This window comes from Ochotona curzoniae, unplaced genomic scaffold, assembly GCF_017591425.1.
Source record: "Ochotona curzoniae isolate NIBS_2020 unplaced genomic scaffold, NIBS_Ocur_1.0 contig_4064, whole genome shotgun sequence".
In the NCBI taxonomy this organism is placed as follows: domain Eukaryota; kingdom Metazoa; phylum Chordata; class Mammalia; order Lagomorpha; family Ochotonidae; genus Ochotona; species Ochotona curzoniae.
The window spans coordinates 10,623,509-10,643,125 of NW_024466107.1; the positions used below are offsets into that span (position 1 = coordinate 10,623,509).

Consider the following 19,617-nt stretch of genomic DNA (forward strand, 5'->3'; position numbering starts at 1 on the left):
AAGGAGAGCGGGTGGTGATGCCTTTCTGTAGGACATACATCTTTGAAGTGTCCACAACAGACACCGGCCCCTTTCACACCCTGTTTTTATCCAAGGGTAGACTACCCAGCCTAGGTATCACTCTGCCTTCCCTCTTGTAGTCTGTGCTCTCTCTACACCTGTTCACCCCCGCCATGTGCTGTTCATATTAACGCTGTTGAGCTCAGCCAAGGCTAGAGTCCAAAGCCATCCGTGTATTCCATAATAACCAGCAAAGTTCATTAAGAAAGAGTGGTTGAGTTGTGTGAATGTGTTTGTTATACTTGCCTTCCATTACAAAGATAACTACCATATTCCTTCACTTAAAATTTGTGCCGTAAACTACATTTCCCAGTCATTGTGTCCGTATGTGGAAAATAATGGGCACTGCTGGTGTCAAGAGCACAGCCCTGGCTGGCATGAGAGGACTCCCGTCCACATCTCCAACAATGCACAAGACAGTCCGTAAAGTAAACATATGTTTGGTTTGAGATGTCAACCGTGTCTATGTTGGTCTGGGTCAACATTTAACCAAAATGCAGGGTCCACATCACTGGTGATCCATACATGAGTTTGGGACAAACTTTTGTAAAATGTATAGTATTCTAAATATAAATGTATGCACAAATATTTAAATATAAAATATGGATTTATTTGATTTATTTTAAAGTAAGTTCTTAACATATTAACTGTAATTATAAAGGTACTTTTTGCATAGGATAAAATAAATAATGTACTTTATTTAAAGATTGCCATACAAATACAAACTTAATAATGTTACAAATGGCCTTCAAAGAATAATAAAAGAGTGAGTGTGTCAAAGTTTAGCAAACATTGGTTTAGATCAGGGATCAGAAAATGATTTTGTGCAGACCTGGAGAGTAAATATTTTAGGTGCTTTTATACCTATTGCAAAAGAAAGTGTGACAATAAGTAACGGTTGAGCCACTGTGGCAGCCCAACCATGCTGAACCCCATGTTTAAGATGATGCCTTAGGGCCCGGCGCGGTGGCGCAAGTGGTTAAAGGTCCTCGCCTTGCACGCCCGGGATCCCATATGGGCGCCGGTTCTAGTCCCGGCAGCCCCGCTTCCCTTCCAGCTCCCTGCCTGTGGCCTGGGAAAGCAGTCAAGGACGGCCCAAAGCTTTGGGAACCTGCGCCCACGTGGGAGACCCAGAAGAGGCTCCTGGCTTCGGATCGGCATAGTATCGGCCCGTTGCGCTCACTTGGGGAGTGAATCATCGGACGGAAGATCTTCCTCTCTGTCTCTCCTCTCTGTATATCTGCCTTTCCAATAAAAAAATAATAAAAATAAATCTTTAAAAAAAAAAAAGATGATGCCTTAAAGCTAGAGCCCCAGGTGTGTCCAGGTCATGGCATGTAAAACAGTCTTACCCTGGAAGAAGCAAAATAGTGAGCAGCGCAATGGCTCAGCTAGCTAATCTTCCACCTGTTGGTGCCGGCAAAATTCCAATCTAGCTCTCCATTTATGCCCTGTGAAAGCAGCAAAGGATGGGCCAAAGCCCATCTGGGAGGCCTGTAAGAAACTCCTTGCTCCTGGCTTCGGACGGTTTCAGCTCCAGTTGTTACAGCCATTTGGGGAGTGAACCAGCAGATGGAAGATCTTTCTCTCGCCTCTGTAAATCTGCCTGTAAATCTTGAAGAAGAAGGAGAAGTAGTAAAATAATGATTTAAGTAATGGTGCCCATTTTTTTTTTTTGACATGTTGCAAGCTGTGGTATTTCCTCTCTCTTGCATAGGAACAGTTTGGGTTAGGCAAAGCACATAATCTTAAAAGTTCGGTTTTTTGATACAGAGTGGCTTCGTATTCCAACCCTGCCTTTTGCCTGTGACTTCACAAATCTATAAAGTTTCCTTTCAGTTTCCTCCTTTATGTAGTGGTGATCATTTCATGACTTTTTGGGTGCTGTGTAAAGGTTAAAAGCATCCTATATACATCACTACACTGGGCAACACATTCAGTGGAACACTGCATTTTTCACTCTCCTTGATTCCTGTCCATATTTGATGAGGATGCCCTTTCTGAAGTTCCCAACCAAGTCCAGGGCCTCCACACTTGCACTGGTAACCTCCCTAAGGTTAGAAAACAATCCTTCCATCAATACCTTTAAGTAGGCTTTGTCAACTGTGCATACATGTCATCTCTATAGGAGTCATTCTGTCCAACAACCCATGGGTATTCCCTTTGTATCAGGCACAATACTTGGTATTACATACAAGCACCAATAAGACATACTCACTGCCTGCAAGGAGCCTGCAGTAACAGAGGGAACATGCTAAGCAAACAGATGTTCAAAGTTTTTCCAACCGAGGACTCTCCTGTGAATTCAGATGAGGTGCTGTTGGAAACGGGCTTTAAGAGATAAGTAGGAATAAATGAAGTGAAGGTAGGATGGGAAGCTAGGATGTTCTAGGCCAAGGGCATAAAGTGAGTAGTCACAGGTGACCAAGGGGCAAGATATTTTAAGACAGAGGAGGAAGGAATGAGGCTGGGTTAACAATTTAGGCTACATTGTGTTGGGTATAGAACATCATGCAAGGTTTTTAATTCCTATGCTTGTAAGTTGATAGTTTACACTTTTTTTTTTTTACAGTGAGAACTTTTACTTAGAAAATTCTCCCACGTGGCAACTCTGTTATATAAGACACCTGTTACCACTGTGGGCATTTGGCACAGTGATTAAACACCCACATTTTATATTCTAGTGCTTTGATTTGAGTCCCTGTTACACTTTCTATTCTGGTTTCCTATTAATGCACACCCAGGAGGCTGCAAGTGATGGTTCAAGTCCATGGATCCTTGCTACCCATGTAAGAGATCTGGATTGAATTCTGGGCTCTTGGCTTCAGCCTATCTCAGTCCCAACTAGTGTGGGCATTTAGTGAATGGGTTAGTGGATTCGTAGTCTCTCTCTTTCTCCCTCTCTCTCTCTCCCTCCCTCCTCTGCCTTTCTAATAAAATGAAAATAAATATGAAAATGCTATGGGACACAGTTATTCTGCAAGGCACTGCCTTCTTGCTCGCCGGCAGAAGCAAGGGCAAAGGCCATGCACTAATTCATTTCTTTCCCTTGGAAAGAACAGCCAGTAAAGCTCATCATGCACTAACTGGACTTCCCACTGGGTCACTCAGTTACCACTGGCTTTTTAAGCAGAGGAGGCCTTCAGAGTTCTAGCCAGTGAGGTGACCATACCTGAGCGCTGGAATGCTGGTCTGAACGACACTAATCAGGCTTTGAAGCCGCTTGGCAGATCAGACCTAAATAAAACAAGTCCTATTCTTGCCGAAGACTCATTTTCCTTGTGTCAAAAAGGGAGCCAGGGACAGAACCTGGCCCAGCTCTGCGTCACAGCTTCTTGAGTGCAGGCCCTGTGATGGTGACCTCCCCAGCCTCCGGCTGCACCGCCTCCTGTCCTCTGTTGTCCTCTGTTGTCCTCGCCTCCTCTTGAAATCTCCAGTCACAAAAGGATGGGCTTACCTCTCTTAGTTAGCAACAGGTGATTTCACAGTTTTTTTGGTTGGTGCCTTCAGCTTCCTGAAACACTTTAGCAGTTAGGAAAGTCTGGCATTCCAGCACATTCTGGATTTGGGCTTCTGGTACTGTCTCTAGTGTCTCCGACAGGCAGTTTCCTGTCCCCGTGACTGGACTGGTCCCTAGTTCCCAAGGTTGGGCGCACAGCCTTGTGCCAGATTCAGTTCTGTGCTTAAAAAGGTCTCACATTTCCTGTGTATTGTTGAAAGAGGAGCAAAACTCATCTCTCATTTATCCCAGTAGTATATGCGTCTCCTCTCTTCCTCTACCCAGTATTTCTCCCTTTTCTACCTTCTGAAGTCAGTCTGGAGTCTTATGTCTTAAAGAACACATGCTTTCTGGTTTCCAACCTTTCCACCTCGAAAGCTGTGCTCACCAGAATTCTCATCTGTTTTTCATGTCTGGCCTCCAGCTGTCGCATGCTCACTTCTGTGCCTGTGTAGAAACTATTGCTGAGTACACTATAGTGGGGCACAGAGAAGGTAGGGGGCTAGGATGAAACACAAGCCATGCATTTGTATTTTTGCTGCTTCTAGGCCTAGCTGCCTCAATGTCCCAAGTGAAATCCAAGTGTATCTAAAATACGATAACTGTCCTGGCTTGGTGGAAGGGCCACCTGCACGGTGTGGCAGACAAGCCATCATTCAGAACGTCACAAGAAAAGTCAGTGCAAAAAGCTCATGCAAAACGGAATTAAAAGCCAGTGAACTTGGTGGAAAATGTGTGAAATCCCATGCATCTTCACATGCTTTTGGAAGGTCTATAATACATCACCCTGCTTCTCCTGCCCCACTGCCATTCATATGAAACTGGCTGTGAATGTCTAACCAGGCACTACAGTCTTATAAAGACGTGATTAAATCCTAACCAACTGTTGAAGGTTTGGAATTTTTTTTTAATTTAGTTTCATTTGTTGCCTTGAATATTATAGCTCTGAATGTGTTAACTGGGTTTTCATTTATATCACTTGAAAAGTTTTATGAAGAATACAAAGAGAAAAATAGTGTCTTGGAAACAACAGAATGAAGAAAGTTCATTGAATTTAAATTAGACATGGCTGTAATTTCAAGCATAATTGGAAGCTTCAAAGGAGACTCATGCATTTTATGTCATCAGTTTAATATCCTTTGGAGAAAATATTCAACTGGAAAACACTGATGGAGCTCATACGGCATTTCCATCACTTTTCAGTAATGAAATGTGTTGGATTTCCTGCGCTTAAAAATTTTTTAAATGAAGGATATGGATTCTACTTCCAGTTAATCAGAAGAATTATAAACCTAACCCTGAGTTTCTTCCAGCAGTCTCATTATTCTTGCTAGACCCCATTTACAGATTGTCAAAAAAAGAATTTCAAATCTCAATAGGGCCATCAAATAGACTCTACTAAGAAAATAATAGTTTTTCTTATTTTTATTTTTAATTATATACATTTCCTAACTTTCCAGTGATGAACATATATGGCTGTTTTGTTCTTTTCTGGTTTTTTTTTTTTTTTAAGATTTATTTATTTTTATTACAAAGTCAGGCATACAGAGAGAAGAGACAGAGAGGAAGATCTTCCATACGACTATTGATTCACTCCCCAAGTGACTGCAATGGCTAGTGCTGAGCCAATCCAAAGCCAGGAGCCAGGAACCCTTCTGGGTCTCCCACGTGGGTGCAGGGGGAACCCAAAGCTTTGGCCCATCCTTGACTACCTTGCCAGGCTATAAGCAGGGAGCTGGATGGCAAGTGGAGCTGCTGTGATTAGAACCGGTACCCATAAGGGATCCCGTCGCATTCAAGGCTAGGACTTTAGCTGCTAGGCCACTCTGCCAGGCATTTTTTTCTTTTCTTTTCTTTTCTTTTCTTTTCTTTTCTTTTCTTTTCTTTTCTTTTCTTTTCTTTTTTCTTTTCTTTCTTCTCTTTTCTTCTTTCTTTTCTTTTCTTTTCTTTTCTTTTCTTTTCTTTTCTTTTTTAGTTAAAAAATATATTTTGCGAGCCAACATGGCAGCACAACAGGTCATACTACCACTTGCCACAGCAGCATGTCGTGTGGTGTCAATCAGACTCCCAGCTGTTCCTCTTCCCACCCAGTTGCCTGCCAATGCACGTGGGAAAGCAGCAGAAGAAAGCCCTAGTGCCTGGGCCCCCGCCCCCATATGGAAGTCCTGGACAGAGGTCATGTGGATGGAGGTCATGGGGATGGAGGTCATGGGGACAGAGGTCATGGGGACGGAGGTCATGGGGACGGAGTTCATGTGGATTGAGGTCATGGGGACAGAGGTCATGGGGACGGAGATCATGTGGATGGAGGTCATGGGGACGGAGGTCATGTGGACGGAGGTCATGGGGACGGAGGTCATGTGGACGGAGGTCATGTGGATGGAGGTCATGTGGACGGAGGTCATGGGGACGGAGGTCATGTGGACGGAGGTCATGGGGACGGAGGTCATGGGGACGGAGGTCATGGGGACAGAGGTCATGGGGACGGAGGTCATGAGGACGGAGGTCATGGGGATGGAGTTCATGTGGATGGAGGTCATGGGGACAGAGGTCATGGGGACGGAGGTCATGGGGACGGAGGTCATGGGGACGGAGGTCATGTGGACGGAGGTCATGGGGACGGAGGTCATGGGGACGGAGGTCATGGGGACGGAGGTCATGGGGACGGAGGTCTTCTGTCTCTCCTTTCTTGTATCTCTTATCTTTTTAATAAAATAAATAAATCTTTTTAACAAGCAAAGCAAACTTTCCAGGAAAAGCCAGCCAGACATTACCTGGGCCTCCTTGCTGAGAACTGGCATTATCCGTGGGCAAGAGCTTTCTCTTGGTCACCCTGGTGTGTCCAGGGCATCTGCATCCTCACACTCCCTGCTGTCCTCTTCAGCATCTCCAGCCATATCCTCCACACTCAGGTTCCACCTGTCTCCTGGATGGCTTGTGAAAACTAGAGCATCACTTGCTACTGCCCAATCATGAATATAGTTCCCCTCTGAGGCAGGTGTTGCAAATGAACCTTCCTTGGCTCCTTGCAGATACTGATCTGAGCCATAAATGTTTCTGGAATTAGTTTCTCTTGTTCCTAATTTTTATTTATTTTTTAATTGTGGTGAATGCATAGGACATGAAATTTACCACTGTAATGTGTACGAGTCAGCAGTGTTACGTAATAACCACCACAGCCCTTCCATCAGATGCTAGAATTTCTTAGTTCTTAGTTGGGAGGATGTCCCAGCATCGGGAAGCCACTGCGCTAAGATGATGGGCTGTCAAGTGAGAAGAGCAGCTTTGTCTCTTAGGCCTGAACAAATGAAATCTAAGACGAGTTCCAACGCCTTCAAGTACATTTCCTTTTTCCTCCCTGTCTGTCAACAGCTCCGAGCAGCGGGTTCCCTGTTCCACGACTTACCATAGCTCTGGTTTGCACTCTGCTGACGGTGTCACGAAAGCAGGACCCATGGGCCTTCCAGAGATAAGACAAGTGCCAACTGTTGTGATTGAATGTGACGACAATAAAGAAAATGTGCCTCATGAGTCAGACTACGAAGACTCGTCTTGCCTATACACAAGAGAAGATGAGGAAGAGGAGGAGGATGAAGATGACGACAGCTCACTGTATACCAGTACGTGAACCCAAACTTGTCAAAAAAAAGAGGCCAACATGGCGTTGAGGAGAGGGCTCACCCAGCTGCCCAACCATATGGGTTCCAGTCCTGGGTCTGGTATTTCCTGCTAGAGGGTCAATTTGTTTGTCAGTAAAACGAGAGGGCAAACTGTCTGTAAATGCCCTCCTGGCTTTACAGCTGGCAGCAGCTGTCTGCCCCCTCCCATCTCTTGGCATGGTTTTCCCTTTGTTGTTTCCTTTGGGAGAGGAACGAGTGCTTAGAAATCTGTCCTCACTTAGAAAAAAAGAAAGTCCAGAAACGCTAACCACTGGGGCAGGCATGTGGCCTGGCAGTTAACACATTGGTTAAGATCTCTATATCCCACATTGGAGGGTCTGGGTTCAAGTCCTGGCTATACTTCTGATTCTAGTGTCCTAGTGTCTAGTGGAAAGTCAGAGATACAGAGAGGAGGAGGAGAGACAGAAAGAAAGAGCTTCCGTCCACTGATTTACTCCCCAAGAAGCTGCATTGGTCAGAACTGAGCTGATCTGAAGCCAGGAGCCTCTTCCAAGTCTCGCACTTGGGTGCAGAGTCCCAGGGCTTTGGGCCGTCCTCGACTGCTTTCCAAGGCTACAAGCAGGAAGCTGGATGGGAAGCGGGACTGCCAAGGTTAGTACCGGTGCCCATGTGGGATCCCTGCACATGCAAGGCGAGGACTTTAGCTGCTAGGCTACTGCGCCAGGCTCTCTAGCTTTCTTCTAGTGTGTATCCTTAGAGGAAACAGGTGCTGGCTTAGGTCCTTGGACCCTGCCATCCATGTGTAATACCTGGATTGAGTTCCTGGCTCCTGGTTCAGTGTGACCCAGACACCTCCACTGAAGGCACGCTGGGAGTAAGCCAGCAGATTCGAGTGCTCTCTGTCTCTCTGTTCCTTCTCAAGTGAATAATTATTTTATTTTTAAGTAAATACTAACCATCATATATGGAACAAATTCATTTGTAAGCATACCTATAGATGGAGTGGATATAGATTTCTTATTTAAGACCTTTAAATATGCTAATAGCCAAGAGAAGAGATAAAGAAAGCAAAGTTTAAAATCTGTCATGCTGGTCTAGGTGCCTTGGCTCAACAGGGCAATCCTGTTTTTTTCAAGCACTGGCCTATATGGGCACCAGTTCATGTCCTGGCTGGCTGCTCCACTTCCCAGTCAGCTCCTTGTTTATGGCCTGGGAAATCAGTGAAAAGTCTGAGTGGTTAAGACCCTTTACCCATGTGGAGACCTAGAAGAAGCTCCTGGCTCCTATCTTCAGATCAGATCAGTTCTTGCTGTTGTAGCCATTTGGGGAGTGAACCAGTAGATGGAAGATCTCTCTCTCTCTCTCTAGCTCTTTCTCTCTCTCGCTCTCCTTTTCTCTGTAACTCTGCCTTTGCAATACAAATAAAGAAATATTTTTTAAAGCTACCGTGCTTGGTCCCAGCGGCGTGGTCTAGCAGCTAAGGTCCTTGCCTTGAACGTGCTGGGGTCCCATATGGGCACTGGTTCTAATCCCGGCAGCTCCACTTCCCATCCAGCTCCCTGCTTGTGGCCCAGGAAAGCAGTTGAGGACGGCCCAAAGCTTTGGGAACCTGAACCCGTGTGGGAGACCCGGAAGAAGTTCCTGACTCCTGGCTTTGGATTGGCATAGCATCGGCCATTGTGCTCACTTAGGGAGTGAATCATCGGACAGAAGATCTTCCTCTCTGTCTCTCCTCCTCTCTGTATATCTGACTTTTCACTAAGTAAATAAATGGGTTTTTTTAATTTTTAAAGATTTATTTTTATTATTTTTTCATTGGAAAGGCGGATATACAGAGAGGAGAGACAAAAGCTACCATGCTTGCTATGAATAGATTTTAGTGATACGAGTAATACTTGGTCAGCTTTTTCAGTGGTAGCTAAGGAAATTAGGCATAAATGATGGTCCTCAGTGGGCCTGACAGCATGGCTAGACTCTGCTATCTGCATCTTACAGCGAGCCTGTAGCACAGATCAGAAATGGAGGCAACTGGCACACAGAGCTGCCCTTCTGCTAAGGAGCAGTGCTGCCGCTTGCTTCCAGCTATAAGCGATTCAAAGCTCTTACCCCAGAACCAGGGGAGGAGGAGAGGAAAGTTCTACTCGATAAAAGTTAGAGGAAGCCCACAGCAGCTGCTCGCTGGTACCTGCTGCTTGCTGTCTAGTTAGTAGATAGCCAGCTAAAGGTGAGAGCTGCTAAGAGCTCTGGTGAGCCAGGCAGGGATCAGAGTTTGGTTGAGGAAGAACCACACAGAGCAGAAGCAGCAGCTGTTGCCTTCTCTGAGCCCTTTGATGTCACAGAGCTGAATGCTTTATACCAGGTTTCTCAGTCGCAGCAGTCACAGCAGTTTGGACCATGTCATCCTTTGTGGGACTGCCCTGTACATTGCTGCATGCTCAAAAGCATGCCTGGCCTCTACTTACCAGATACATGTAGCTAGCTACTCTCTGGAACCTACAGACAGGCAGAGCTTCCCTTGTCTGGTTCACTCCCCAAGTGACTGGGGCTGGGCTGGGGCCAAAGCCAGGAGCTGGCAACTCAACCCAGGTCTCCTACATTGGTGACAGGAACCCCAGTTCCTTGAGCCATCACTGTTGTCTGTGCCCCCAGCATCCCCACACCCCTGCCACCCAGGGTGGGAAGCTGGAGTCCAGAACCAAAACAGGACCCTGTATGGAGCTACTCCAGAGTGAAACATGGCATATGAACAGATGTCTTGACTTCTATGCTCAGTGCTGCTCTGCTATCCTAGCTGTCACAACGGCAGTGGCCTCTGAGTATCCTGGAACTCATGTTAAAAAGAAGAAGCAATCCCAGCCTATTGCCTATTGCCTTCACAGCCACCTCTGCCGAGTCCCTCTGTCTACTCTGCTTCACATTCCTCCTATGCCCCAGCTCTGGCAGAGCTTTTATCTCCATCTTTGGAAATACCGCTCCCCTTCCACTTAGTGTCTGCAGGTGCAGAGCCCACTCCACCTGCTGCCTGCTGGAAGTTCCATCTGTCCTTCAACTTCTGCAGGGCTTCTCCAGGCTAAGAGGAGGCCTGTGTCCTCTTCCCCTCTTGTCCTCTGCAGCCGGTCCTGCCCTCCTTTGTGATGTTGCATGCATACGGGGAGTCTCAGAGAGCAGAGAGCCAGTCACAGGCTTCCTATGGCTGCCCACAGGTCCCACACAGTGCTAGGTGTAGAGACCAGGCCGATGGCAGGAGTTCTGAGAATGGAGACTTTAATCACTCTCAGATGTTAAGTCCTTTGTGTCTTTCTTCCTGCCTTATACCTGATGGCCCAAGGTTGGCCTTTTGGGAGCATACGCAGATATGTGTCAGCATTCATTGATTCACTTCTGCTTCCTGCAGGCTCTCTGGCCATGAAGGTCTGCAGGAAGGACTCTTTAGCCATCAAACTCAGCAACAGGCCCTCCAAGCGAGAGCTAGAAGAAAAGAACATCCTTCCCCGACAGACCGATGAGGAGAGGCTGGAGCTAAGGCAACAGATCGGCACCAAGCTCACCAGGTAAGTTGGCAGTGCCTTCTGCCCACCTCACTGCTAGAGCCTGACTCTACAGGTCTGAACAGAATTCCGTCTCCGTCCCGGCTCAGCCCTTGGTGTTCCTGGCCCCAAGCGGAGGGTGTCATTCCATTTTGTCTCCACATTGAAACCTGTAGTTCTTTTTCATTCATCCAAATGTTGGACATTTCATGTGCTTTGGGCTTCAGGCAGAAACCAAGGGGCAGGTTTCCAGAAACAAGAGCTACCTTCATTCTAGAAGATCAGGCCATGTTGAGGTCTTTAACCATGTAAGCTGTGGTTAGACTGAGGAAGAAACAATCCAATAACTGCATTCTCCATCGTACTGTTAAACTCTTGGTAATGATATCTCATTACTACTCAGACTCTTCTCGGGTAATCACCCTTGGTGTACATGTGTCCCTGACATTGGTGTAGCTTTCACACTCGGTGCCTATTTGCAATGCCAATGTAACAGATGGTTCTACCTGATATGCCTCAACCCTAGTCTCTGATCCGTTGTTATTGCTTATTCCTTCCTACAGCTCTACCAAGTAGTCATCCTCTCCCCATTGGACAAATGAAGAAAGTGGGTTGGGTAGGCATGGGTGTCATCCAATGGCAGGCGGCTATCTTCCCTCCTAGCTGATTCACTTGACTACGGAAGGGCGTTTCTATTGCCAGGCTCACTTGACTTTCCCCAGATGATGTTGCTGTGATTCTGTGAAGTGATCTTCCCTGCTGGACGGTTTGGCCTCGTACCCTGTAGTTTGCAGAGTCCCAGAATGAGAATGTCTAGCCACCTGCAATACACATATGCATTCATTTCATGCAATTGCACAGATCTGGTTTTCCAGATCTCTCCTATTGCCTCAATGCTGGGTACTCAGAACTCTCTAGAGTCTGACCCATCTTTGGCAGCAATGCCTATCCATTGGTCTTCTCTTCTTTTTGTCTCTCTTAGCCTAGCAAGCTTTAAATGCCTTTTAGCATAGCATAGGCATTAAAGCACTAGAGGGCAAGGATCTTGGCTTATCACCCAGGTCTCCTCCCGCAAGCTGCATATACCAACGCTTCCTCTCTAGGGTGAGGAGTTACCAGCCTAGGCGGCTTCCTGCCCCTGCATTGTCAAGTTTACATATGATGTCAGTAATATTATACTCTGGAGGTGATGAAAAAAAGAGAAGTAGCAGATCCTTTTGACCCTAGCCCCCTCAGCCCACCTCCAAAACATGGGTGCCTTCTACTGTGACTCTTTCCCCTCACTTCCCATTTCCCTACCTTTGCTACAGAGCAGACAGAGCCCGACGTATGTGAGGGGCAAATGAAAGGCATCCCTGTGGCTATGCACAACATGCCAGCACATTTGGTTTCTGCCAGCAGCATTTTGGGTGGAAAGGGAGAAAGATACAAAGCAAAGGATGCAAGGCCGGCCACTTGTTTCTTCACCCTGAGGCCACGTGGCAATGACTGACAAGCTGGAGACGGGCATCATTATTCCTAAAGCCTCTACTGCACAGAACCAGCCCTGCTCCCACCTTGCATGCCTCAGCCCGTGCCTACACACCTCCACCATGATCAACTGCAGTAAAACCCGGTGGAAAAGAGCCGTTGTTTGACCATCCATGCACCAGAACGTCTCTGCGTTCTGACTCTGTCTTGCCCAGGTGCTTATGACTGCGTGCGTTGAAGGCTTCCCACAGTATGTGTCATTCCCAGCTGCATTTCATTATAGCAACTAGGAAGAGAACAGCGAAGGCAGCACTGGGCACATTTAAGCCACTGAGTTGAGAGCTCTCTCCTTGCCCTGATTCCATGCCATCTTTATTGACTTCTGACTAGGGAGCTTCTTTCCTTGGGATAAAGCTCCTGGCAACTCCACAAGGACTGTGTCTAAAGCAGGGGATGCCAGCCATGTTTTGTAGGGTCTTGCAAAGTTTAGCAAATGAGGGCTTTTTTTTTTTTGCCAAGTCAGTATCTTCAGGTCATCTTTGAGTTAGCACAGCCATTGGGTCAGCCCCCAGGATTGCAAGGATGTTCCATTGAGGGGATCCCAGCTCTGTGCTTCATCCACTCTTACATTCCGGAGTTACAGCAGGATGAAAAGGGAGCTCAGAGAGGCAGAAGGAGATTATGGTAGAGACACAGCTACTCAGGAGGCAGCATCTCCGACTCCAGCTCTAGCCCTGGTATGTTGTATGTGCTTATGGCACTTGCTGTGCCTGAACATCATAAAGTGAAGGGATTAGGCTAGGTTAACTGATCGCTAGACATGCCTTATGACCAGCAACAGTGGCTCCAAGGATGGAGAAATTTGTGGAGGAGTTTGCATTTCTGAAGCTATAAGACTGCAGTGTTCTATAGCTCTGTGTGACAGCTGTAGTGTACTAGAAATCTTTAGCTCTTTGAAAAAGTGCAGACAAGTCCACAGACCTCATGGAGTAAAAGAGATAGAAAAACACAATTTGAGCAAGACGTTTTTAGTAGCATCAGAAAAAGAAGTGTGCACAGCCCTCCAAGAGTAATCCCGAAAGGGGGACAAGGAGTGTGAGACAGAAACACCAAGCAAAATGTTGTCAGTTTCTGCAGAAATACTCGTCATCACAGACAATTTCTACATGCAAAAGCAAAAGTGATTGCTATTCCAAAAAGCATTTGTTCATGGAGGCTACAAGAGTCTCAGTCAACATGTCATGTTGATTTTCTCACTGGCGATGACTATTTCAATCAGCTACCATTGGACGAAGTGTGGACTGTGTACCTGGGAGACTTGAGCGGGGTCAGCAGGATGTGCATTGCTTCTGCTCCTTATGTGTTCAGACTCGGAACAAGAGGTGGATAAGACTATCCCGGAGCAACTGAGATGGAAATAGTGGGGCTTCTATTAAAAAGTGTTCTACATTATTCTTTTTAATTTGGTTATGAATGGGCATGGAATGCCAGTGCACTAGTGAGAGCACATGCCCGAATTATTGATGCAATTCTCAAAAGGATCAGAGCCAACCGTTCTGAGTGTCATTTCTCAGCCTACACGAGCACCACCTTGCATTTCCGGTGACCTCCCATTAGTGGAGATACAGATAGCCTGAGGCCATCCAGAGCTCCCCTTGCAGACTTGATCTGCCTTCTGTCTGAGTCCAGTCTGAACACTGAGAAGCCCTCAACCTAACCTCTAGCTCCTTCATTTGCCAAACATTTAATTTCCCCAAGAATGATGCCCTATCCATGTGGCTCTACTTTATTTATTTGAAATCTGGTTTAAGACATCCTCTCTTTGAGGCCAGCATTCTAAACACTAGACATGAAGCATGTGCTTCTCCAAGTTTGTCATTCAGAGCCCTGGCAGGACACCCTGTTGGTGAGCCAGGGGATCGTGCCTTCTGATGCATCACTTCTCAACATGGGGCACCGAGTGATTAATGAAATGAAGCTGTCCCTGCCCCAAGCTCAGAGGTAGACCTTAGGACTACTGGGAGTGTGGTTGAGAAGTAATGCTTTATTTGTGGAACCCCAATGGAAAGCAAATCATTCTTCAAGTCACCCGGACGTATAGGTTTGTTTAAAGGCAAGGGACTAGGGCTCTGAAATTGGTCACACAGCAGCAGGTGCAGTGGGCCTCTCCAGAGGAACAGTCAGGTTTGCGCACGCAGCCAAGTGATCCACAGGCCTGCTGTCTCTGTCTGCATTCCCCTTCCTGGCTCTTCTTCATGCCCTCTATGTTGTTGGGACCAGACAGGGACAGGGAAGACCAAGGAAGAAAACGACAGTGGAAGGTGCCTCCCAGTGTCTGTAGGATTACGTGAAACCTGAATTAAGCTCAGGAGTGAGTGAGGATTTGGATGCTCTGCCTCTCTTCACCCTTAAACTTACACACTCCTCGGCAATGATCTGTCAGCACCTTCTGTGCAGCTAGTAGGGTTAGTCGGGCTTTTCTCAAACTTGTCCTAAGCTGGAACAGTAGGAGGAGTTCATGAAGGACTGGAAACAACCCTCTTTGGAAGCTTCTAGAAGGTAGCTGCCTGTTTCACAAGGGGAGCTTCTCCTTGTGCTGTCATGTCCCTGGACTTGGCAGTGGGGATTCAAGCTACTTACCTGTGCTTCTTCCTCTTGGTCAGAGGAAGACACTGATTTCATTTAGATTACTGTGTATGTTAATTTCCTAGGGTTGCCAGCACAAAGTGGCTAAGCGGAGATGCCTACAAATAGAACTCTTTTCTGCAATTTATTTATTGATCATTTTGGTGGGGGCAGCGAGAGAGGGAGGGAAATCTCCCATCCATTGGCTTACTCCCCAAATACCACAACAGCCAGGGCTAGGCCAGGTCAAAGCCAAAAGCTTGGGATCCGTGTGGATGGCAGCGACCCAAGGGACCTTGAAGCATCACCTGCTGTTTCCCAGTATATGTTGTCAGGAAACTGGAATTGGAAGCAGAGCTGGGATTCAAAATCCAGGTATGGGATGCAAGTGTCCCCAAAGGAGGCAAGCATAAATCCATTCTCTCACAGTCTGGAGGTGACAAGTCTGAGATCAAGATGTCAGGCGGTTGGCTCCTTCTGAGGGCTGTGCAGGGGACTGCGTTCCATACGTCTCTGCTGCCTTCCAGTTACAGGCAGTCCTCGGCAGTGCTCTGCATATATCCACATCTCTCTGACACCTGCCTTCGTTTCCATGCAGCATCCTCCGAAGCGTGTGGCTGCTTGTTTAAACACTAGGTGTGTTAAGTTAGAGCCCGTCCTAATGATTTCTTTTTAACGTGCCCACATCTCACGTCCAGTGAAGGCCCTGTTAACCGCTGGGAAGGGCCTATGGGTTAGGATTTCAATGTGGAAATTTGGAGGCACATGTATGGAGACTGTTGGGAGCAGGGAGCATTGGAACTTGAAGCCAAAGGAAGAATCCTTGCTTCAAGGAAAGGGACCCGCGATTATTCCTTCAGCTTCAACTCCTTGTTTTACAGACATGATAGACCAGTCTTGTCCGTTCTTCTGAAGAAATATGCAGTATCATCAAACATTGTCAGACTAGGACCACATGGTTTCAGTCTTGATGCCCCTGATTCATGGACATTAAGTAAGTCTTCCTGAGTGCCTGCACCTCCTGGCTAAGATGACATGGCAGGGACATTCTGTGCATTACAAAATAATTGTGAGCATGTGCGCATGTGCACCTCCTGTCCTAGGAGAATTGGCAGTGTTTGTATACCTGGAATGGATATGGAATGATGCTGACGGTAACATAAGCATTGTCCTAAGAGCCTTTATTGCAGCTCTCTGTGCCACAGGAATGTAGTCAAGGGACCCTCCGGGGTGTGCTGGGCTGGAGGAAGACACTACAGTTCTTATTCTGCGTTCACGCTGAGGAGCTGCCAGTGAGAAGGACTGGGCCCCAGTACCTGAGGATGTGATTGGATCTGTGCAGCCAAGCATTGGGCACCATTTGATGGGGAAGATACAGGTCCCTTCTTTTAAAAGTACCAAAGTCCTGCCTCTTTGCACTCTTCATCATGATTTACCATCCTTACCCCTTAAAGAAACAATATTCTTGGGTCCAGCACAATGGCTGAGTGGCTAAATCCTCACCTTGCAAGCACCAGGATCCCATATGGGTGCTGGTTCTAATCCTGACTACTCCACTACTCATATAGCTACTCATACAGTGGCCAGGAAAAGCAGCCGAGGATGGACCAAGCTGTGGGACCCTCGTAGGAGACCCAGAGGAAGCTCCTGGCTCCTGGCTTCAGATCAGCTCAGCTCTGACCATTGTGGCCACTAGGGGAGTGAACCAGTGATCAAAAAATCTTTCTCTCTGTCTCACCTTCTCTCTGTAGACCTGCCTTTCCAATAAAAATTAATAAATCTTAAAAAAAAAAAAGTCTTTGGGCACAAGGAGCATGGGGTGGAGAATTAGATGAGTACTGTAGAGAAATCATAGCCTGGTGATCTTATGCTAGTCCCTCTCATTTAGAATTTCATCACAGAATTTCATCACAGAATTTCATCACACTAACCTATATTGTTCAGTCCTACATACTCTACACTACAACAGCAACCTACATAATAGTATGTACAGAGGATTCTATGCTGCTTTCTATAACAATATAGTCTTCAAAGGAGGATATCAGAGCCAAATTTTTGTTAATTACACAAACAATAAAATACAGTTTCCTGACTTCTCTCACATTTACCATTTGGGATGAGGGTTGCTGAGTCTGCCACCCCAGCACCTCACTGCAAAAGGCAAGCGACGTCTCCCCAGGAGACTGCAGGTGAACAGAAAGTGCGCTGCGTCTCCCTGATAGGTCAGTTCTTCCGGCAGAGCACACAGCTGCCAAAACTAAGAATATCAGTCAAAGGCTTGATGAGGTCAACTGAACTTGGACTGATGTCGCTTCCCTGGATACATGTCCTGTGAATGACCACTGTAAAGAAACTGGCGGGGGCTGGGTGACAGGAAAGAGACTTGCTTGAAATTTTAAAGTGGCTTCTGAGATATCCTCTTGGAGTTTTACCCAGTCACTGTCATCATCCTCATCATCTTCATCATTGCCATCATCCTCTTGACTGTGGCATTCCTGTCGAATGGGACCACTAGTATAGTCAGCTGTTCATTCCTATAACGAAATGCCTGAGGCAAGCTGCTTTATAAGGAAACCAGGTTTGCAGCCCACAATCCTGAGGTATAAAGTCCAATGGTACAGGCTCCTGCATGGGCCTCCCTTGGCTGTATCCTGTCATGGTATCTGCCTGTATCTGTGTGGTCTCTCTCCCTCTCGCAGGGCTCAGTAGTGGTGGCTACGCCTTAATGTCCTAACTTGATCTGATCACTTTCCGAAAGCCCCACCTCTACACACCAGAGGTAAATGAAGTTTCTCCCCTTTCAGTGTAGGACTTTGGGGTTTCAACACCTACATGAATTCAGGTGGACAAATTAAGAAAAATGGCCTCGATACTTGCTCATGTCCAGACCTAGAAAATATAGGCGGAAATGGCCTGTTCTGGGGGAACTTTGTTGCGTGGAGTTAGACATCACCTGTCAAACAAAGTAGATCCTGAGCACCGAGCTGAAACTCCGCGATTGGAAGCCATCAAGTCAGAGGGGATGGCACTGGAAGGCAGTATGGAGTCCTGCAGTATTTGCTAAACAAGCAGGTGGACCCTGTGGCCCAGATGCCTCCCCATCATTTGACCCATCTCATTAGTTCACTACACAATATGCAAAATCCTTTTTTGAAAAACCCTCCTAGGGACCAGCGTTAGGAGCCCCATTTGGAATTCCCACTGCTTGCTTCTGATTCAACTTCCTGCTCTTTCAAGAAAATGGTAATGAGGCACTATCTGATTAATTGACGCATTGAATAAGAATACTTGATTCAGGGCTTATTTTCTCATAAATCTGTTAATTAGAACAACGCTCAGAGTTTGTGGGGCTACATTTTTTTTTAGTACAACATATTGTTTTCCTTTCCTCCCGTCTTTGTGCCCACATAGGAACCAAAGAAAGTCACAAGGATGGGTTGTTTCTGTCACTCTTCCCTCCAGAGAAGGAACTATCGGTCATCCGGGAACTTAGCAGCAGATAATAGACAAACTGAATTACATCATTATGTGAAACAGCTGAAAAATGGGCCAGACTTCATTTGCAAGGCAATTTTGTTGCAAGGAGTAGCATTGTGGGTATCTGAGCCAGGACGTTGGGATCCCTCCATTCAGATTTTCCTCACTAAGGATTTGTGCCTGTAACATCTAGAAGACTTGGATGAATTTCTTCACCCATGGCACAAAAGTATGCGCAGAATCTGAAAAAATAATAGAGCGTTTGAAGACTTACACAGATATGGTCACTGTGTCTAACACTCAATAGTGTAAGACAGAATAAGCCAGATGGAGGTTATGCTGTTAGCTAAGTTCATGTTGTAATATCTCATAAGATTAGGATTCTTCTGACTCCAGCTAGTGCTTCTAAGCTCACAGACCTCAGAAAGAGGGAGAAAGCCCAGTGCAGTAGCCTCGTGGCCAATGTTTTCATCTCGCATGCCCCAGGATCCCACATGTGGCAGCTGTTCCACTTGCCATCCAGCTCCCTGCTTCTGGCCTGGGAAAGCAGCCAAGTATGGCCCAAAGCCTTGGGATCCTGCACCCTCATAGGAGACCTACAAAAAGTTCCTGGCTCCTGGCTTTAAATTCGCTCAGCTCCATCCATTGTGACCACTAGGACAGTGAACCAGGGGACGGAAGATCTTTCTCTGTGTATCTCCTTCTCTCTGCATATCTACCTTTCCAGTAAAAATAAATAAATTTTAAAAATAAGTAAATATGGGCCCGGTGGCGTGGCCTAATGGCTAAAGTCCTCGCCTTAACTACGCCAGGATCCCATATGGGTGCTGGTTCTAATCCCGGCAGCTCCACTTCCCATCCAGCTCCTTGCCTGTGGCCTGGGAAAGCAGTTGAGGATGGCCCAAAGCCTTGGGGACCCTGCACTTGCATGGAGGACCCGGAGGAAGAGCTCCTAGCTCCTGGCTTTGGATTGGCTCAGCTCCAGCCATTGCTGTCACTTAGGGAGTGAATCATCGGATGGAAGATCTTCTTCTCTGTCTTTCTTCCTCTCTGTATATCTGACTTTGCAATAAAAAATAAGATAAATCTTCAAATAAATAAAGTGAGAAGAAGTTTTACTTTTCACTGGGGGAAACAGTCCAGTTCTTTGCAAGAAAGGGTAAAAAACTCGTTCCACTTAATTGATTGTCTCGCTTGAGAAAGGAACTAGAAAATCAGTTTACGAAATAAAAACAGGTAACGCAGAGTTTTTGAATTAAACCACTAACAAGCCTTTTCCGCCATCAAAAAAGAACCCTGAATGCTCCCAAAGTTACTTTCCTTCGCAAGCACTGTCACC

At 46.5% G+C, this 19,617-nt stretch overlaps 1 protein-coding gene across 3 annotated transcripts in view; it reads left to right on the top strand.

The window, feature by feature from the left end:
- Positions 1 to 19,617, top strand: part of PHACTR1 (phosphatase and actin regulator 1) — a 517,458-nt gene that overhangs the window by 458,577 nt on the left and 39,264 nt on the right. For all 3 annotated transcript variants that reach the window (XM_040984149.1, XM_040984148.1, XM_040984147.1), the window contains 2 exons: positions 6,932 to 7,179; positions 10,574 to 10,730. In XM_040984149.1, the coding sequence (XP_040840083.1) occupies positions 6,932 to 7,179; positions 10,574 to 10,730 (405 nt within the window). The remainder of the gene's footprint in view (positions 1 to 6,931; positions 7,180 to 10,573; positions 10,731 to 19,617) is intronic.